The sequence below is a fragment of the Cyrtonyx montezumae genome, unplaced genomic scaffold (assembly GCF_038088225.1).
Source record: "Cyrtonyx montezumae isolate F1298 unplaced genomic scaffold, pur_monq_1.0 scaffold_8, whole genome shotgun sequence".
NCBI lineage: Eukaryota > Metazoa > Chordata > Aves > Galliformes > Odontophoridae > Cyrtonyx > Cyrtonyx montezumae.
Window position 1 is genome coordinate 78,424,494 of NW_027072089.1, and position 21,215 is coordinate 78,445,708.

At 37.9% G+C, this 21,215-nt stretch overlaps 1 protein-coding gene across 1 annotated transcript in view; it reads left to right on the forward strand.

Moving 5' to 3' along the window:
- EXOC2 (exocyst complex component 2) overlaps positions 1–21,215 on the forward strand; it is a 127,912-nt gene that overhangs the window by 103,760 nt on the left and 2,937 nt on the right. Inside the window, exons 24-27 of the mRNA XM_065753320.1 lie at positions 13,184–13,239; positions 16,927–17,049; positions 19,254–19,315; positions 21,123–21,182. Of these exons, the coding sequence (XP_065609392.1) occupies positions 13,184–13,239; positions 16,927–17,049; positions 19,254–19,315; positions 21,123–21,182 (301 nt within the window). The remainder of the gene's footprint in view (positions 1–13,183; positions 13,240–16,926; positions 17,050–19,253; positions 19,316–21,122; positions 21,183–21,215) is intronic.

The following is a 21,215-nucleotide window of genomic DNA, read 5'->3' on the forward strand; positions in this document are numbered from 1 at the left end:
GCTGCTCTATTCTGTGGTTTCTTGATTTTTCTAAAGTCTGACAAAACACAGAGAGGCTTTTAAGCAACAAGGTAGTTTCCTAGATGGTGTTCTCCTACCTTATTTCATGAGAAGTGTTAGTACAGATGATGCTCTTGAAAATATGTATACTATAGTAAGGGCTGCTTTGAAAATAATGGCTCTTGTTATATTATGTTGACCTATGACATCAGAGGCAAATGTCGGTAGTATGGCAGTAAAGGCTGAACCTTTCCCCCAGTATTCCATTACATGTTGTTGCTGTGTGACATATGACAGCAGAGGGGCAGCGTGACAGAAAGGTGTCTCACTTGAATGAGCATTTGAAGCAAAGGTGTGTCACTGAATTCCTCCATGCAGGAAAAAATGGCACCCATTGATGTTCATGGAGGCTTGCTGAATGCTTACGGAGATCAAACAGTGTATGTGAGCAAAGGAAGGCAGAGAGTGGTGGTTTTAAGCAGTGGAGATAGCAACATGAAAGACAAGACATGCAGATTTTTTCACAAGCTTATGCAGGCTCTTGTTCATCACTAGCATAAATGCGTAGCTAAAGGTGGTGGCTATGTTGAAAGATAGTTTAGTAGTTTAGAATTTGCTCTATCGATTAGTCTTATTGTCCTCTTTGTGTGTGCTGTGGTTTCCATGGAAATAAACAGGTGGCATTATTATACAACCTACATATATCAAATACATATGCTTAAACAGTCCGCCCCCTCTCATGTACAGTACTGTGTCGTACCTCAGTGTTTTTCTTACTTAGAGAGGATGAAAACTTACAGATGTTCTGCAGCAAGAAAACACCTATTTGGTTCCCACTTTGTGAAATGTTGATACACAGAAGCATCTCAGTCCTACCTTAACTGCTGAAATCGCAGGCAACATTGTCATACCATGAATGTATCTTCCCTCGATTTTTCAACACCTTGAGTATTTGTTATTAACATTCCTTCCTGTATCAAAAGAAAAGCTTCCAGCATAAAAATTGTTCTTGTGGAAGTCTAGTGATAATAGGACGTAGAAATGGAATGCCCTGACTATTACAGGGAGGCAGAGGGAGGAAGTCTGTTTATTTTTTAAGAAAGAATAAAAATTAGAGATTTTACTTGAGGATAATGAAGCAGCTTTTGCTTAGGAAACCATCCTGCTGCTAGCAGATGGTAATAGGAGAACTTAAGATAATACTGAGACATGATTAAGTGTATGCATATGAAGGAGGAGGATTTGTTGTATTCAGGAATCTTGTAAGTGAATTTCGTTATTTCAGCCTATTTTTACTGCTCAGGGAGAACAGTGATTTTGTTTTGGTAGTATATGTCTTCTCTTATAGCACAATTTTGTTTCATCTACATCATACCAGCTACTTTAAATATCTGATAGTTTGGTTATGTGATAATGTTGAGTTTCCCCTTAAACCACACAGCCACTTAATTTCAAACAGAAAGACTCAACAACCCCAGTGCTGTTAATGCTGAAGTAGATTCAGTAAGGTTTAACTTTTTTGGTGGGCAGCTGAATCTGTGTGGCAGCGCATTATTTGTATTCTTAGTCTCTGCTAGTGTTGTGTTAAATGGGTTACAGCCACATTGATGGGACAGTTATGCATGTAGAGCACTGTTTAATGGCTGTAACTGTACCAAATACTGTTCGTAAAACTTAAATGACAACAATAAGTCTAGCTTCCATGGGTCCTATATCTCAAGGACTCAGCTAAGTATTATTGATGCTCTTGTTGACAGGTAGGGATGTGGGTGAACTGATACCTATGTATGCTTACATGAAGATGTGTGGACAACTGTAAGCTCAAATTTCGTTTATTTTTGTTTATAAATTTTGTGTATACGCTATTTGTATGGCATAAGACTTATTTACTTCGTTTGTCTTTTGCCATTTCTTGATGCCAGATTAAAGGGTTCAAATGTATTTTATTCTGAAATAATGCAAGTAGTTTGAATGTCTTTATGATTCAGTTCTCAGGGTAGTGCTAAGCAGTCTTTGCTCATGACCTTCAGGTCTCAGATGATAAAATGCCCTCTGCACTTTTAATGTTATCTTTTTGGATTTCATTAAAGCTTTCTATACTGTTTCTCACAGTATCCTTCCAGACAAAATGTCAGCTAGACAAAAAATAAATACAGCAGGTAAGCAACTGGGTGATGAGTCAGGCCCAAAAAGTTATAGTAAATGAAGTAATGTCACTGAATTATGAGAGCCTAATTTGAGCGGATACAAGCTGAAGAACAGAGGCTTTATTCCTGCTTTATAACCTTACGTGGGTTGTGGAGTTTGATTCTGCACATCATCAGGGTGGTGGACAGACGCTAGTGGAGTTCCCCAAGGCTCCATTTTAGAGACATACTCTTCATTGTTCTTGTAAATGACTCAGGTGCAGGACTAGGATGTGTTTTGAGCAAGTTTGCTGATGATACTAAATTAGGAGGAGCTGCTGATCAAGGGTGAGAGACCTTCCATCAAGGGTGGAGAGGCCTTGCAGAGATACGTTGGCAAATTAATTAGAAAGCAGAACAATCACCAACGGTGTGAAGTTGGGCAAGGGCAGGTGCTGGATTCTGCACCTGGGAAGGAGCAGATTAGGTCATACATGCAGATTAGGGAATTAAGTGCTGGGAGAGGAGCCCCCACTGAATGAGATTTAGGGATTTTGGTTGACAGCAAGTTGAAAACCAGGAAGCCCACCCATATCGTGGGTTGCATCAAGCATGGCATGGGCATGAGATTGTCCCTGCTCTGCTCCACACTGTTTGAGCCTCACTGTGAATACTGCGTGTAGTTTGGGGCATCACAGAACTAAAAGGACATAGAACTATCAGAGAGCTTCCAAAGAAGGGCTATGAAGATGAAGGATTTGGAGGGCTAAGGTGTATAAGGAGCTTGTTCAGCCCAGTGCAGAGGAGCTGAGGGGAGGCCTCACGGTAGTCTGCAACTCTTCACAAAGGGAACGGAGGAGCAGCACTGAGCTCTGCTGTCTTGTGACAATGAGAGGACCTGAGGGAGCGGCATGGGGCTGTGTCAGGAGAGGATCAGGTAAGAGTTAGGGAAAGGTTCTGCAGCACAGGACAGTGGGCATGGAACAGGCTGCCCAGGGCAGTGGGCATGGCCACAAGCTGCTAGAATTTAAGAACTGTCTGGACAATGCTCTCAGACAAATGATCTGATTTTTGGGTGGTCCTGTGTGGGGCCGGGAGATGGACTCGATGATCCTTATGAGATCCATCCTACTTAGAGATTCTGTGGTTCAGATTTCTGACTTCTTCAGTTATCCCTCAGATCCAAGTTTGAAGCAGCAGAAAGTTCACAACAGTGTCAGCAGCTTGTTTTCTAAGTACATCATAGTGCGAACTATGCACATGAGTGCAGAATGATTCCAGTTATTTTGGTGTCCTCTTCTTGTAGACTGATGTTCATGTAATGATGAAGATACTAACTACATTATTGGCAATCGTTAGAGCTCTTGATAAACATATCCTTTTGAAACACAAAAATGTTCATGTTCTTTGAACATCATGGCATAATTTTTATTGTTTGAATTAAAATAGTTCAGAAAGTACAAATAATGTAAGTCTTGAAAGCCTTTACTTTTGAAGTTTCTGGAAAATAGTTTTGTCGCTACCTGTGTGAAGTCTTTCTAGTGGCATTCAATGTGTTAAATCAACAGTATCATGGCTGAAAGTAAGAGAAGACAGCTAATTCAAAACTGTAGTGCTCTGTTCCTCCGATCTCAAAGTATTTGGCCAGGCCCTGACTCACAGCTATTAAATTTTGTTCACATTTGTGTCAGAACTGCATTTTTTTAAATCATTTTCCCAGATACTTTACAGATTATTTCTTCTTCATTAAATTTCAGTTTTCAATAGATAGTTTTTAGGTCAGTATTAGTTTTTTAGCACTCTGATTTCTAAGATTTTTGTATGATTGTAATTACCACGTGTTAGGCAGAGGAGAATTTCAAGTAAACATTACTCCTATTCGCTTTAATTAGTATGGAGCTATTATGAACAATAGATTTATCAAAACATTTTCAGTCTTACCAAGAAAGACCCACTAATGAACTATTTATAGCACACTTGTATCTATTTTTGTCAGTAGTTAAGGACTGACTTAGGACAAATGGGTTAAAAAAACAGGAAATGTGGTTAAGTAAGTGGGTAATCTCTCCAGAGAGTTTCCAGTTTGCCTACACATTCACATTTTCTTCTGAATGCGTTCTGAAAACAACAATAAGTACAGTACCTTGAAATCCATCTCCGCTTAAGGGAGGGAATGTTTCCAGCAATAGCAGGAAGTGATCTAGAGAAAATTTTTCATATTCTTTGTTAAATTCAAATGAGGGTCTGGAGTCACTGTCTGGTTCTTTTCTTCTTTAATAATATTGATATTATATTCATATTACATTTCAGTTGGTTCAGATGTATCCAATGAATCCATAAGAGTCTGTGATTACTGTATCTTCAGTTCTACTTTAATTTTAAATAGTGGTTTTTCTTCACCCTTTCTTACACTTAGGATTGTGCTTGTTTGTTAATAATACTATGTGTGTATTTTTAATAATACATAAAATCATGTTTGGGGCTAGAAAAAGTAGTTCTGTGAATCAGGCTACATAAAGCTTACTGTGAAATAAAAGATTTACTGACCACACTGATGGTATTCATTTAATTCCTTTAAGAGGTATTGTCTGTGTTTCTTATCTTGGAGAGTGCAGAAGCAGTAACATTCAACTGAGGGTCATTCTTTTCACTGCTTATTATTTTTTTGACTGGATGTAATTATTAGCTTTTAAAAATCAATTTTAAATTATTTGAGTCAAAAGGAAGAGAGAGTATAATAAATCAAGCAGCTTTAGTTGCAGTAACACCTGTGACCTGGTAAAGTTCTATTTTTGGAGTTACTGTCAGACACTGGTGTTGTACTGTTAGGATCTGGCAGTGTACTGGAAATGTTTTTATCCTAGGAAAAGAACGAAGTGATAAACAATAAAATGTTAGTAATTAGAAAAAAATAGTCTTGTCTAACTACTTTAATTCAGAAAACAGGCCACTGGAAGTACCAGTATTTGAAGCTAATTTCCTATCAACCGTTTCTGAGGGCAGAAACCTGTTGTAAAGAGTAGAGGTGAACAGCTTTGTTATGTCCATGGGGAAATTCCCAGTCACGTCTCTACTTCTTTTTTTTTAAATCTTTTTAACATCTGTGGGGTGTTGGGTTAGGTGATAGCACTGTGTGGGTGGGGACACTTCAGTAAAGTAGCATGACATACTCATATATGTGTGCTACAGTTCATGAAAGACTCATGTCTGCAAACAAGTTAGGTTTCTCTCTATTCCACAGTTAGGAGACTATCTTGAAACATTTAGTCTTCTTGGAAATTAAAAGACTGATTTTTCTAAATGAAGTATTGTTTTCATCACTGTAATTGGAAATAGTAGATAGCTATTAAAACTATTTTCAGAAATATTAAATAGTTCAGAGCATTTTCTAATGAGGCAAATAGAATTTCTTATTCTGGAAATGTGCCAAGTTATCATCTGTAAGAGAAATCTTTCAATTAATACATATGTTTGAATTAAACAGTCTGTCAGTCACATTAAATTTTCCCCAATTGTCCATGTTCGATTTCTAAACGGTTTTGAGAAACAACACTTTATTTCAGATGCATTTTTAATAGTCCCAGACATACTCTTGGTCTCATTGATGGTATATGCAACCTTCTTTCATGTAATCCTGTAATCTTTCATGTAATCCTGTAATCTTTCATGTAAATCATGTAATAACTCAATTCTAAATCCAAATTGCTTGTATATTTTCTTTCTAATCCCAAGTGAAATACTTTGAAAGAGTCATTATAGAAATTTATTTCAAACTGCTTTACAACAGCAGCATTATGTAAAATGATTTTTGCTATGCATACTCTGTGCTTCTGTAGTTCAGGTCTCTGAAATACTTGGTGTGTAAGGTATATTATAAGTTTTGTTTATTCAGAATACTTCACATCTGTTTTTCTTTGGACTTTTATTCTGTGCTGCCTCCCATTTCATTCATGGGATAAGGTAGGCAGTGGTTACAGCTTCCTCCTGCTCTCCTTTCAGCCACTCAGCCCTTAAGTACAGGCAATGTAGACCTGTTCTGCAGATCTCTTAAGGGTTTGTGTACCAGGGTGTGTTTGCACTGATTTATTTAAAATCTTTCTAGCAACTTATATGCAGACAACTCTCTGCTGACCTGCTGTGACCTCAGACAGCATTTCACTTTTTAATGTCTCTTCCCCCTCCCACCCATTGTCTTACCTGTTTGTATTTTTAGTTTTCACATAGATATTATTTGCTTTGAGTCAGAAGTTATGGGTAAGGTTAAGCTGGGTAGGAAAGTGAAATCCTGTGGTGTATTTTAGGCACTGGACAGCTCAGCTTGTCAGGAGTTTTCAGTTGAGCCATCAGGTACCCAAAAAGGCTCTGCAAAGTAGGATGGGTTGCGCTTGGTGTGTTGCAAAGTGAGATGTAGAGTTACAAGAACTGCCGTCATAAAAATAGGCCACCATCCTATGGGGTATCCAGCTCACTCATAGTGCTGTTTTTATAAGAGGGAGTTCTTCCAAGAAAGAAAAACATCCTAACTACACTAGAAATTGTGCTAGAATAGCTAGTTAAAACAGTTGTTAAATATTGCCTCAGCCATCAGAACCTGGAGGAAATTTAACAGTTAAAATCAGACTGTTTAAAGAAGTTAGATGGCTTTGTGGCTGTCATTGAGTTTCTTTTTTACTGTGCACTACACAGCAGTGATTAACGACTTGCAATAGATGTATGCAGGTTTCTTTCCAGCAGTTTCATATAGCAGGTTAAAAACTTAGAGAAGAGCTGCAGGAACTTAACTGACAGTTCAAAGCACACTGTGTGGCAGATGTAATGCAGCAGTGCTATATCTTTGAAGCTTGGGGATGAACGCTTCCAATATCAACTCAGTTAAGTCTGGCAATAGGGTGTAATGGAATTGATGAGAATGTATATCAAATTTTAAAAGCAGGTACATTCCTTAAAATGGGGCAAATTATATTTTTTTCCCTCCATTTACCTTCCTTTATGTGTTGTTATTCTTAAATTCACTTTTGGCATAGCAAATGAAACGTCAGGCATTGAATGCAGGTAGGTACAAAAAACATTCATCTTTCTGGATTGACAAATTCTGCTTGTTGTTATTTTTGAGGAAAGTTGTTTTTTTCAGAAAGTAATCAGGCAAAAAAAGTTTTCAGACTAATTGACTGTTACTGGTGTAACTCACCAAGTAGAACAATGAATTGTACAAATACTGCACACAATTGGGATGACTTTAAAATTTGAAATTTCAGGCTCCCAGGCATCAGTTTTTCTAGCTGTACCAAGTCATGTTCAAGCCTCAAGGCCAGCAAATTCAGCGCTTGCTTTTCAGAGACACTAAAAAACATTGCTGCCATCAGAGGCAATTACTTGTTGAAGCAAGTACTGGCCTCCTACTGAGGTCAGAATGCTCCCTGATGTTTCCTAAATTGGTGGCTCTGTGCCTGCCCAACACCGATTTCTGTTTCAGTCTCTCAGAGTTTAGGTTGACTCACTCAAAAGAGGTCTGTTAGCTGGTCAGTGTGTACAGAACCATACATTCATCTTTGGTGAAAACTTGTCTTTCCTTTTTACAAAATAAAAAGCTGGGATTGAGCAGCAGCTGAACCATACAACTTCCAGTAAATCGCTTTTCTAACTCCTCCACAGAAATGAAGTGGCTTTTAACACTCCTGCCTCATTTTGACTGAGTTACATCAGAGCCATTTTTCTTTCATTCCCTTGTATTTTCTAATCCTCACCAGGTGTGGCACTTGGTGCCACTGACTTGAGGTACCTTCTGACACTGCCTGTTTTCCTAAGCAGTAGTGTGCTTTTATCCTGCCCTCTTCCTTTTCACCAAATAGGCATGATTAGCTTCTCATACCTCCCAGTGCTATTCATTTCAAATAAGATCCCCTTCTCACTAGAGTCAAACCTAAGCTGCAAACACGCTTTCCTGTGTGTTTCTGTTGCCCTAGCAGGATGACAACTCATTCTTTGAACTCTAGTTTTCTAGCCTGTAGAAGAGGTGAAAAGTATTTATTATTCATATCTTCTTTTCTTACTCTTGGGATCATTTGAAGAACTGAGTTAGCTTCTGGCACAAAAAAAAAAATCATCCGGTGGGTTCACTTGTAGCATGTGTGCAGCTTTTGCTCTATTTGTGTGTGCAAGTGTTCACAGCTTCTTTGCATCTTAGAATTACACATAACATTGCAGTTCCAACTTTTGCATGCTTATTCAGTCACTTTGGAGGTTTCATGGTAGAATGCTGTCATCTAAGTACTTGGGGGAAACATAGCTCTTAGAACTGCATGTGGGACAACTGGTAGCACTACACCCTCGGAACGTCTCCTGAATGACTCCTGCACTGGCAGGCTAGAAGTTCAGTTTCTGTTAATCCGCAGAACCACAATTCTTCTTCCCTTTTCCTTTTCCCATAGTTCACATAGTCATCCTTGCTACAGCTTTACAGTATCATTGAAAATGCTCATAGATGTAGACTTTCTGACGTATTTCGTTTGTAAGAATTTTAATTGGAGATGTAAATTGAAAATCAGATTTGATAAACCTGCTAGATGTTTTACCACCAAAAGTATGGTGGAGGGCCCAAAATCGGACCACGCTATTTTAAAGTTTGTCAGCCATTGTGATAGTTGATGGCTGAAACTGTCCTTCACTTTTACGTCTTAAGTCTTCCCATCCACTTTTCTTTAGAGCATTAATGGCTCTTTGTTAATGGAAGCTAGAACTCTCCAGCAAGTCAGATTCTTCGATATTAAGAATAGAGTGGGAGTGGACTGCGTTTGTGCTCTAACAGAATAATAACATTTTCCTGAGAGAAATTGCAAGGGTTTGTTGAGACTTTCTTTAACACGTTTCTGTCAGAAGCTAGGAAAAGGTATTGTATTTGTGCTTCAATAATCTAAGTAAGTGGTATTTTAGACTTAAGAATGTTATGTTTCACTTGATTAGCCTAATAGTTGCAACCTACAGTTATATGCTGCATTACCTTTCAGTGCTGTATAATAGAACTGGCAGCGTGGTGTCCCAAAAATTGTAATTGCGTGGGCTGCTTAACAGTTGTAGAGAAAGCTTACAAAAATTCTATTCTAGACAGAGTTTTTTCATTTTGAAATGAATTTCACAACAAATTCACAGTTGGATGCCACTGCTTGTATTTCCACTGAATCATACTCCAGAAAAGTAATACTTTGCTTCAACAAAGCTTGCCACAAACAGTGCAGTGATATAAATCAGAAATTCGATATTTTCTAATTGTAGTTCAAAATATAGTATTGTTATTAACCATGCCTGCAGGTCCTGACATTCAGATATGTTTGGCTTTGTCTCCAAGTGCAAAAATGAAAGCCCTTCATAAATAACAAAAAAGAAGGACTGTGGGGGAAATGCCCTTTTTACTCACACTATTCAAGATAGCAGATTGACTCCCGCATAGCAGTGGTTTCCATACCACCACATATTAAATAGCAAATGAGATCAAACCTGTTACATGGTTGCTTTTAATTTCCAGCTTAAATTTACTGATGGTGCATTCTGTTATACCTTTCTTTGTTGTTCCAGTGTTCTTCTTTAGCTTCCTTCTTCTTAGATCCAAGACAGGATCTTTCAGACTATCTTTCAGCTGCAATTAAGGCAACTACGGCTTCATATGCATAGACTGCCTCTAAGCTGCACAGTGTTACAGTTTGTTTTTAATTCTTTGTTGTTAAATTGCAAAGCCTAAGAAACTGAGAACATCTTTGAGCTTATGCTGAGCAATCTGATTCTGAAGTTACAGCAGAACCTTAGGAAAATCTTGTTACTGCTAGCTACTGGAATTGCAGCAACATAGTAGTAGTCTTTAAGCTCCCAGCTCACTCTGTTGTGAAAGGACAAATGCAAGGAAAAGGATGCAGAAAAATGATGCCCTTTCACTGAGGTTTTGGATAACAATTTTATCTTACAGTTGGGATGGGCTTGCAGTGTACAGTAAATACGCTGTTGTCACTTTGTTTTGACTGGATTCCATCCTTATTCCATTTGTGGTAATTTATGTAATCTGTCTCAGGCAGATACCTAAAACCTGGCGCTCACTTTGCTGACATTAGTATTTCGCATTTGTACAAATTATCAGTACTTCATTTTACCTCCCAACTCAGTGACTGAGGTTTTTAACTAGTTTTGTTATGGAAGGTTTCTTCATACGGAGGCTAGAGGCAACCTTCACTAGCACAGTCAGAAGCTTTTTAATTTGTATGCTGTCAGCAGCAGCGGCAGGCAGAATTAGAAACTCCTATCCAGAGCCAAGCTGCTTAAAAACACACCAAGAGCCATGCTGCCTCAGGAGCTTTGGTGGGATGGGTGGGAAATGAGGATTTTTCCTTCAAACCACATCACGCTGTTATGCAACCCACCTCATTCAGTCTGTATGCATCCCAGTTTTTCACTCGCCTTCTTGATAACGCTTTTCCTAGCTCAGCCAGCTGGCCTCCTCTCTTTAGGACACGCATCTGCCCTCCCTGTTTCACACAGCAGCCCCTCTCTCTGTACTTCCATTGCAGTTCCCAACTGTACAAGATTTGGTGTGTGTGAGAGTTGCTACATTGGAGAAGCAGCAGTTGGGGTGAAGGAATGCAGCTTGGTTCAAGAGTATTACTTTGTCTGACTGATGAACGTGCCCTGACAGTGTTCAAGTATCCTTAGAGAAAGGGACCATATAAGCCTTACTTTTGCACAAGTGCTTGCAAGTTTAAAAACACACAATTTCCACATGAAAGATCCTCTTGTCACAAGATGAGGCCAGAAGAGAGACAGAAACTGAATACCACATAGGTTTGAAGACTGAAATCAAGTTTTGCACCCTGAGGTTAACTGCAAACCAGCCCCCAAATCTGCCCTGTACTTCTTGATGTGATTTGCATACCACCGTTCTGTGCCTTGTGGAGTTGTGTTTGGCTATGGGCAGTGATGCAAATTTTATCATCTGTAATGCGAAGTCTGCGAAGGATTTAAACTGGGGCAAAGTGAAGCAGGAGGAGAGCAGCAGCAGAGGAAAAGGAAGGGGGTGTTGCATTTCCACACATATCTGTTATCCTTTGGTGTGGTTCGAGTTCTGGTGTGTAGCATCCTTATTTTGTTTTGCAGGTTACACAGGAGGGAAAAAAACGTTTCATAAAATTTCTGCTATTGCTTTATTCCTCCCTCCCTTCCTTCCTTGTTGCAAAAAGTTACCAAGATAACAAGAAATTAGATGCTTGCAACCTAGTATACTGTGTTGTTTGTTTGTTATTGGTTTCTTGAAATGGAAACAGTGACAGATTTTTCAAGGAAAAGGATAAAGATAACAACAAAAGACATAAAAGCATTTCCGACATATTCCAAAATGCCTTGTTTTTTTTTCTTTACCTTTGATGGTTATTTGCATTTCTTCCAAAGTGAAAGTTGAACATTCTGTCTAAAAAGACTGTGACTCTTTTGTATGTTCAGAAAGTAAAGTATTTTTCGATGCTTGCCTCTGTGCCATGAGTTTTTGAAAAGAGACTGTTGATACACAGATCTGGCTGCAGAGTTCAGCTACATGCCGTCAGCAGGTTGGAACAGGAGTTAGTACCCAGCACCTCTCCTTCTACCTTCACCCAGCCATTCTTGTATCCCTCTGGCTGCTTCAGAAAGAATCCTTTTCAGTCTGAATTCTAGCCTGCATTGTGTGTCATGGTATTTAAAAGGAGATCTATATTGGTACCTCCTGCAAGGGGGTCCTGTTTTCCTTTTGTCCTACTCTTATAAAATATTTGTCTATAATAATTGTCTAAGAAAGAACAAGTCTCTCCATTTAGATCTTGGGTGAGTTGGAGGAGCAGCATTCATTGTATAAAGCAAATCTAGCTGCAACTGAGATGGTGATTGTGAGATGTTACTGTATTCGCTCATAGAGCATCTCGTTTTGATAAACTCAGACACATCTTTTTAAATTTATTTTTCATAATAGGATCTGAGGAAAAGTGGATTAAATAAGATGAACTAATTAAAAGTTCACTTTAATTTTTATAACAGCATTGTTAATCACAGTGTGATTTCTGAGCTGTTCAGTCACACTAGTCTTTGTCTAAGATTCTCATGTTTTACTGCAATTTTAATTTACTGAAGACAGTGATGTGGTCATTAAATGTTATCCATTGAGTAGTTGAAATTAGACATTGATCTGTCATGTGGATTGGTAACCCTTTAATTACTGTGTTACATTTTCATTGTTTATTTGTACTTTAATAAATTAAATGCTTTCTAGTCTGTCTTTGCTTACAAAGTGAGTCACCAGAAAAGCAAATGAGGCAAATTTTTAGATCGTTGCCTGTTTTAGATCTTCCAGATCTGGAATTTAGTTCTGCAAAGTTACTCCAGATCCACAGCAGCATAGGAGACTCAGAGCCTGTCCTATCCTCCTGAATGTCCTTCTGTTTGGAGAGTGGTTTAAATTGACAATCATTATACGCTTGGTAAATAAAATGCTTGACTTCTTCACCTTCCCCAAGAGGAAATTTCTACTAAGATGTGACATCTTACAAAATGACATGAGTAATATCTTCTGAACCAATTTCAGAGAAACAAAAATTCTAGCTCTTTCCATCTATAATAATAATAATAATATACAGTTATATATGTAGTGATGTAAAGGATTACTGTCTGTAAGCCTTTGTCATCTATTTCCTTAGAATTTACCAAGTTGTAGTGCCTGTTCTATGCCACAGTACACGTCTTCCAGCAAGACACCCAGAAGTTATTTCTTAATGATGCTCGGTTTTCATTAAATTGCGTAGTGGTGAAGTTGGGTTGCCAGAGAAGAATACTGAAACAGGAACCTTCTTTTGCTGTAGGGAAATGTGCCTTTCTCCATTTGATTTGAAAAAGGAAATAGACTAGTGGTGTGGCTATGGAACTTTCTCTTTCTGCCTCTGCAAAAGTACTAGTGAAAAGAATGAAAAAAAAAAGTATAGTTTTGAACAGAGTGTGTTATGACTTTGAGACAACAGAATGAAAGTAATTAATTACCGTTTTTTTGTTTTTATTTTCAGGTGTCAGAAACTATTTGAAAGAAGCGTTAGTGAATATCATTGCTGTGCATGCAGAGGTGAGAAGACTTCAGATTGTTTGATGCTTGCATTCATGCAGATAATTTCAGTGTCCTGTGCTTGGTAAATTCTGTCTTTCATATCTCTGAAAGTTATCCATCTGTTGAGTTATCTTTGTTATAGGTATAAGTGCTTTGGGTTAGTTTTAGCCCGCCAAGTATGAAACTGCTAACTTTTTTTAAGGCAGAAAGCGATAAACGGTTCCTGTTTATCCTCAGTGACACTCTGTTACTTGTTTTGGAGTACTTTATTCTTTCCACTCTCTGATGAAGAGGAAAGCCAAAACCTAAAGCTGAGTTCTCCCCTTTCCGTACAGCACAAGGAGAGAGACTGAGGAAGAAAGGGAGTAAAAGATAAACATAATGCTCACTTTCTCTGATTAACTTTATTTTGCACAGCAAATAGAGAAAAACTTGTGCATCACCTTCAAAGAAGTCTTCAGCATATATCGATTGTAGTGTAAAGGCAGTGTGTACGTCACATTCTTGTACACAGGGTAAAAAGTAAAAAGCTGAATGCGAGTTTTTATAGTCTCTGTGTGACACAGCTTTTGAATTACTTTGGTACGCAGTGGCTCGTAATAGGAAGTGAATATTAAAATATATATATTATTAAACTAATCAGCTTGTAGAGTTGTGGTTATTTGGTCTTTTATGGAGCAGTTTTCTTTATATGCAGCAGTTTTTTATAGTGCTTTAAACTGCAGCTTCTTCTATAAGCTCCTTTCTTCTGACCGCCAAGAGTGTTTCAGATTACTGTTGTTTGTGGTCTTGTTTATTATAGTATTATTATGTGTTACTAGAAACACCCCAAAAATATCACTAATATAGGTGTTCTACGTCTCACATATATCTAAAACCTGATAAGATTCACTCGAGGTTTTTATTTTACTCTTCATTACATGAAAATAAAAAGACCATAGTAAATTAAATATTTTCCAAAAAATTAGTTTTATCGCTCTAAATGTTTTCTCTTGATTTTTCAGGGTATATTTATCAAAGTTTTCCCACTTCATAATGAACAAGTAAACAGAAATACGTACAAACATGGAATATGTTTATGGAATTTATTTGTTATTGCAGCTTTTCAGCATAGTTAAAATTAATACAAATTAGCTTTAGTAGATTCAGAGCCACTTTTGACTTATTTAGATAATCTTGTTAATAGACCATACTTATGAAAATTATGCTCCAGAAAGGTGCACTGCCTTACTGGCTTTATTGAGACTGATACTGATTTTGACCCAAACATGGTTTTGCTTCATGAATTTTGATGTGTGAAATATTGCAGAAATACGAAAATGTGTGTCAAGATGGAACTCCCATTTGCACCATTTTCTGTCAAAATTCTCTTAGCTGGGTAAAATTTAAGTTTAGTTCACAAGGCCATGAGTTTCTGTAGTTTGAAACAGCAAGAATTAACCATCAGCTGAACAGCAAGCATGATCTGAAGTGGAAAGAAAACTGTTTTCCTGCCTTTGAATTCAAGTTTAACTGAAATCAAAATAAGGGCATTGTATTGCAAATTTGTGATGATTCACAGTTGCTGAGAACTTTTTTTTTGTGGATTCTGTATAGTAACATCAAGAGTGCTTGCTAGGGGTACAAATACTTTCTCAGTAGAAAATGTGTATGTGTGTTCCTAGTATGTTGTACTGAATCGCTCTGTGGTATTTGTTGCTGAATAAGATGACCCCTTTACAAATTATGTTATTTCTGTTTCTCACTATATTGCTAAGTATGTCAGTTGCCTAGCTTGCGTGGTTGGAAACACAAAGTAGGCTGTGTGTTGAATTAGCAGTGGTATACCTAGGTCACTCCAAAAGTAATGCCTCCTATTTATTTATCTGTAAATTACAACAGATAGAAAATGTGCTATAAGGCTATTTGATAGAGCAAATTATCTGCTAAAAACACCATTTTTCAACAGAGTCATCAGCTGCAGCTATGCATTTTTGCCAGTGATGAACAAAAGCCTGCATGCCATGCTCATAAACATCTGCACCAGCAGAGGTGACCCACTGGCACTTTCATCACTGCTGGAATGCACCACCCACCACCTCACTGTGCTCACACATACTGTTTGGTCTCTCTAAACACTCAACAAGTGTTAGTGAATGCCAGTGGGTACCCTTTTTTCCACATGAAAGAATTCAGTTCCACGCTTATGCTTCATATGCATTCCCATGTCAGATGTCATTCTGTCAGGCTGCCCCTCTGCTACCCTCTGTCACACAGCAACATGGAATGGAGTATCAGTGGGAAGGTTCAGCCTTTACTGCCATACCACCAACTTTGTAGAGACATTACTTTTGGAGTAGCCCTCGTGCATGTGATCAACTTATTTAGTCTGTGGTGCAAATTGCCTGTTTGGAAAGGACTTCATAGGTCCCCAGTATGTAATTCATTTCTGAAATTACTGGATATTGACTAAGAAACCTGCATTCATTTTTGTTTCCTTTAATTTTCTTCTGCATGAATGTATGAATATCTTGTTCTAATTACTACATTTCCTTGTCTGATTTTATTCAAGAAAACATTCCAACTACTTAATTCTTTAGGTCTTTTTAAAGTAGAAATTGGGGAAGCATTTCTTAAAAATTCTGTCCAGCTCATTTTCTTTCTTATACCACTCTAGTCACATTATCTTCAGTACCTTTTGTCATCTTTTCCCCTAACCCTGTACAGTTTTAATGCAGCTTTATCTTCACCTGTAAGGTCATGGTCTGTTTAACCTATATTCTCACTTCCTCCTATGTTCCAGCCTCTTGGTGTGCATTTTCTCCAATACTAAGTAGAACACCATACTTTAATTCACCAACAATTTCTCACTTCTTTAATGTAAGCTTTAAGGAAGACAGTTACTTCAGGTTTCCCTATAGGCATTGATCTAACAATTAATTCTGTGGTGATGGTGATGTTATGTTGCAGTTGCTATTCTGAACCTCAAATGACAAATCCAAGTATCACTTTAAAAAGTTCTACAAATAAGTAGTTCAGAAGGTAGTCTTGATGCATGGAATAACCAGTAACATGTAATGTTTTTGCCCAGAAATTATCAACTCTCAGTAGTAATAAATAAATAAATAAAAATACTGAATGAAAAGCCACCATTGTACTGTCAAACCCTTTCAAAGACTCATCCCCACCAGGGAGTATCAAGACACTTGCCATTTGACTGTGATGAAGCAAGTATGTAGCTGACTTTGCCACAGCTAAAGGATTCTAAAACAGATTGTAAAATGCTTTTATTTTAATGTTACTGGGTGCATGATCAGGTCAGTCAATCACCCAGTCCTGAATTAAAAGTGCAATACACAAAACAGTCTATTTACAGCCACCTGACTACTCACATTCATCATGTGAGAGCAGATATTTTGGTATCTCGCTGTTTTTAGGCATTGAGAAAAAGTTGTCAGTATTGTATACTACATGGCTGATATTGCTGTTAACAGAGGTGGTTGATCAAAGCGTGGGGCATGGGGCAAGTGTCAAAAGAAATGCTTCAGGTTCCAGTTACTTTGAATTTCTTTGCCCATTAACAAAAAAGTACAGTGGTCCCTTTGATCAAAGTGTTTAATGTTGTTTTTTTGTTTTGTTTTGTTTTTACAAAATGTTACTTTATAGTAAATATTTCCTTTTAAATACAGGTCATGTACTCATGATTCTCATTTTTATAAAAACCAGGTGTTCACCATTTCCAAAGATTTAGTTCCTCGGGTAATGTCAAGGATTGTAGAAGCTGTCTCTGAAGAACTGAGTCGTCTGATGCAGTGTGTTTCATCGTTCAGCAGAAATGGAGCTTTACAGGTAGCTGAATTCTTTGTTCTGTCAAGCAATGGAGTTTAGGACATAGAGCACTATAACCTGTGTATTTGTGGATTTACTGTAGCAGTGAAAATAAGATAAAAAGGATTAGTACACTGCAACCTCGTTCTAAGATTTACGAATGAATACCCTTTGGGATATTAGTTCATGAGTTTAGTTATATTTTAGTATTGTCTTTATGTTTAAGTGCATAAATGGTTACACATCCTGTAAGATAAAAAACATTTGCAGAATCATAATATGGTTTTGAGTTGGAAGGGACCTTTAAAGATCATCTAGTCCAACCACCTTGCAATGGGCAGGAACGTCTGTCATTAGATCAAGTCACCCAAACCACCAGAATGGTATTTGTTTGAAATGTTGTTAAAATATCTTTGTCCCGTCACAGTTCTTTTTAAAAGAGAATATGAACTATACTTTATGCTATTTTGACATTTAAAATCTTGAATTGCTGTTAGTAATTGCATGTGACAGACAATTAACATGGAAAGATGACAACCAAATACAATTTACTGCTGGCTTAAAACAGTATCAGTGAACAGCAGCAAAGGTATCTGTGTATCACTTTTGTTTGACAACATGACCCATCTCATGAACTTGCTGCCTAAGCCCATAAATGAAAGGAATTTCTCTCCCTTCTGTAAATTTCATGCACGTGGTCCTTTTCTGTTCCTCTGAACACTGAAAATCCCATGTCACTCAAGGCAGGCAGCAGCAGCATGGGAGTGGTCTGATCAAGAGACCTGTTCCCTAAGAGAAACCTGAATCTGTGTACCCACATCCAATGGCCCAGATTGTCACAAGGTTTGCCCTCACACCATGTTTATTTAGGATGTGATACCTGAGAATGTGAGGCTGTCCCACAGTAACGGAGTTGGACTCAGTGATCCTTGTGCGTGCTATCCAACTCCGGATATTCTACTGCTGTCTGCTAAAACTTAGGAAAAAACTCCCAAATCTCATGTGTAGGACTTGAGCAAGTCCCAGACTGTTCAGCTTGGAGAAAAAGGTGAAACATTCTGTGGTGAGAAAAGCATTTCTTCTGGGTATAAAATTGGTGGGTAGCTATCTTGTATTTTGTGCCAGAAAGTTCTGGCACAAAAAAAAAGCATAAATCTCTGCTGGCTTTCTACCCAGGGCAGAGAGAAGGAAAAGACATAAAAGCCAAAACTTTTAATTAGAATCAGAATTAAGTGTTTGTGTTGCATTATAAAAATTTTGTTTTGGAAAAGTAATATAAACTTGGTTTAAATGTAAATCTGTAATTACTAACTTGATTAAACTGTAAACTGTACCTTCATGGTGAACAAGAACTAAATCTGAATTTGGATGAATTTCAGATGAAATTAAATGAAATGCTTGATCGCATTCAGAATATTTTTATTTCACATAAAATTTCAATGATGAGAACAATTATTTTTCAAAGACTGAAGGAAGATCTATGAACTTTGTTTAATCTTTGATTTCATCCTCTACCATTATGTATGGTGAAGAATGGTCTAGATGAAAATCCTAAGAGAATCACAGAATGTCTTAGGTTGGAGTGGACCTTAAAGATCATCAGGTTCCAGCCCCCTGCCATGTACCTAGGCAAGTTGTACCATGCAGGAGTGATGTCCCCAAGCTTGTGTGCTCAGCAGGTGACAAACAAGAAGCAGACCAGAACTATTCTACTTCCTCATCTGATGGAAAAAAAATAAATAAATTCAGCAGCAAAGCCAAGAATAAAACATATATTGACAGACTTTTGTACTCCGCTGTTTCCTTCCTCCCTGGGCAAGCCATATACAGTGAAATGTTAAGTTACTGTATTATTTATTTTTATGTTTGTTTGTTTTAATTAGCATCCTTCTCTATTGTCACAGAACAGAAAAGATGGAGCAGAATCAAAGCTTTATTACTGTTACTGGGAGACAAACCAATGTTTTTAGACTGCTGCGTAGTGACTGTACAAACAGTTTGACTTGAATCAGAAGTATGAAATTGTTCCTTTTTGCTGTCTCCTAACTGACAGAGCAGCGTGGCAACCAAAAATACAGGAAACAAACTGTTACAGGCCGAGGTTGCTCACAACTGCAGCGTGTTTTAGGTTTTGCTTCTAAGAAAGATGAAGCTTTGGGATAATGGTATTCTCTTGATCAGAAGACATTATGTCACTGTTTCAATATTTGTATTTCTGTCTTCAGGCAAGACTTGAAATCTGCGCTTTGAGGGATACAGTGGCCATATATCTAACTCCTGAAAGCAAGTAAGTTCTTCTGTATTTTCTACCATTTCAGTATAATGGAAACCTTGGTAAATATGCAAAAATATGTTACATAAATTAAGGACTTTCAAGAGATTGATTCAAATATGTGATATACTACATATGTGTGTGGTAAACTTCTAAAGCTTTATCAGTTTATTTGAATTTGTTGACTCAAACCACATATTCCTCGTCCTTACCAAAGGGGAGGGTGGGAAGGGAAAAAGAAATCTCTTAATTGACTCTGTAAGGAAATGTGTGTTATAGCAAAAGCAATTGTTACTGATTTTCATCCAGTGTGTTTCTTTGTGGTGTCCTTTAAGACCACTGAGTCTGCCATACAATTCCAGGGTGTCGAACCAGACACTGATAGGATCCCCTTGTAGGGGGCATGGAGAGTAGGGCTTTCCACAAGCGCGTATATTGCTCACCTCCTTTTCAACACGCCTCATCGGGTAAAGTGAATTTAGCTTTACACTGTCTATTAGAATGAAAATCTTCAAAAGGCTTTTAGCCATTTGTCAGTGAGGTGCAAGATCACAGGTAAGTAGCGGAGGACATGCTCACACATACAGTGATATAATGGAGAAAGAAGAGCATTAGCATCATCTGTGGTTGATGCAGCCAAAGCATGTGAAAACGCAAACCGTGATAGCTGTCACCAGTTTTTAGTAAAGCTGACTAATCGAAGCTTGAGTGGTATTTCTGGGACTGAAAATGGGCATGTTCTTACATTGTTTTTTCAATTGCCTACACTTTTGGTAGGATTGACATTACATGCTCCCACAGGTTGCTATTTAGTCTTCTTACCTGATCAGTATTTTGTAGGAGATGTTACAGAACTTGAGGGCCTCACATGTCTATATATCACATGTGATGGTATTCTGTGATGTCATTGAATTTGTTTTCTAAAAAACTTGCTTCTCTGTTCTGAGTGTCTGACAGTTACATAGACCTGAATGTAAGGTATTTGACACCAGCTGATATTGGATAAAATTGAATTGCTGTTGTCTGTCATCAACATCTGATTCAACAGAGTGAACTGTGGAAGCTAGAGCTTCATAGATGCCTCTTTATTTCTGGACTCTTCACTGGCAGTAGTTGGCATAAGTCACCATTTTAATTTTGTTGAGAAGATTATGTCAATCTGTGCAGGAGTTGCATCGCTCTGTGTACTTCTGTTCCACATCTGTTGCTCAGAGAGGTGTGGAACTGCCTTCCTTGGAGATGCTCAAAATTTGACTTGGCCCCAAGAAACCTCCTGTACCCTCAGAGTTCTCCCTAGTTCGGAGAGGGAGATTGGACCAGAAGACCTCCAGAGTTCCCTACGAACCTACATTATTCCATGATTTTGTGTTAGTGCAATGCAAATCTCTGTGTCATCTTCTGTAGAGGAGAGTACTGTAATTTGAGGTCTGAGCACAGGGGGCCAAAATCTACATTGTATCTGTGCTTCAGACTCTGATGCTCACTTAGTTCTAGGCAGAAGGCGGGCTAGCTACTCTCTGTAATTCTTCAAGAGTCAGAGGTGTCAGGCAGTGTTTTAAATCAGTGGCAGATTGAACATTTCCTGTTTGTCTCTGTTGTATATCACATTAGGAGAGTTGAGAGACCTGCTTGAACCCATGACTATTTTATGTTTGATTTGCACATGAATGTCAAGTGCCAAATTAACGTTGTGTTACTCTATTGAATACTCTATTGAAGTAAGAAGGGCTAAAATACAGTGTATTTCCATGGTATGAGAGAGAGAGACTGAAAGGTGAGAATTGTACCAGGTGAATATGTATATTTTTTATTTTCCTTACAGCTCAAGCTTTAAGCAAGCTTTGGAAGCCTTGCCTCAGCTCTCAAGTGGAGCTGACAAAAAGTGAGTATACTGCACCTTCTTCTCTTTCTTCTG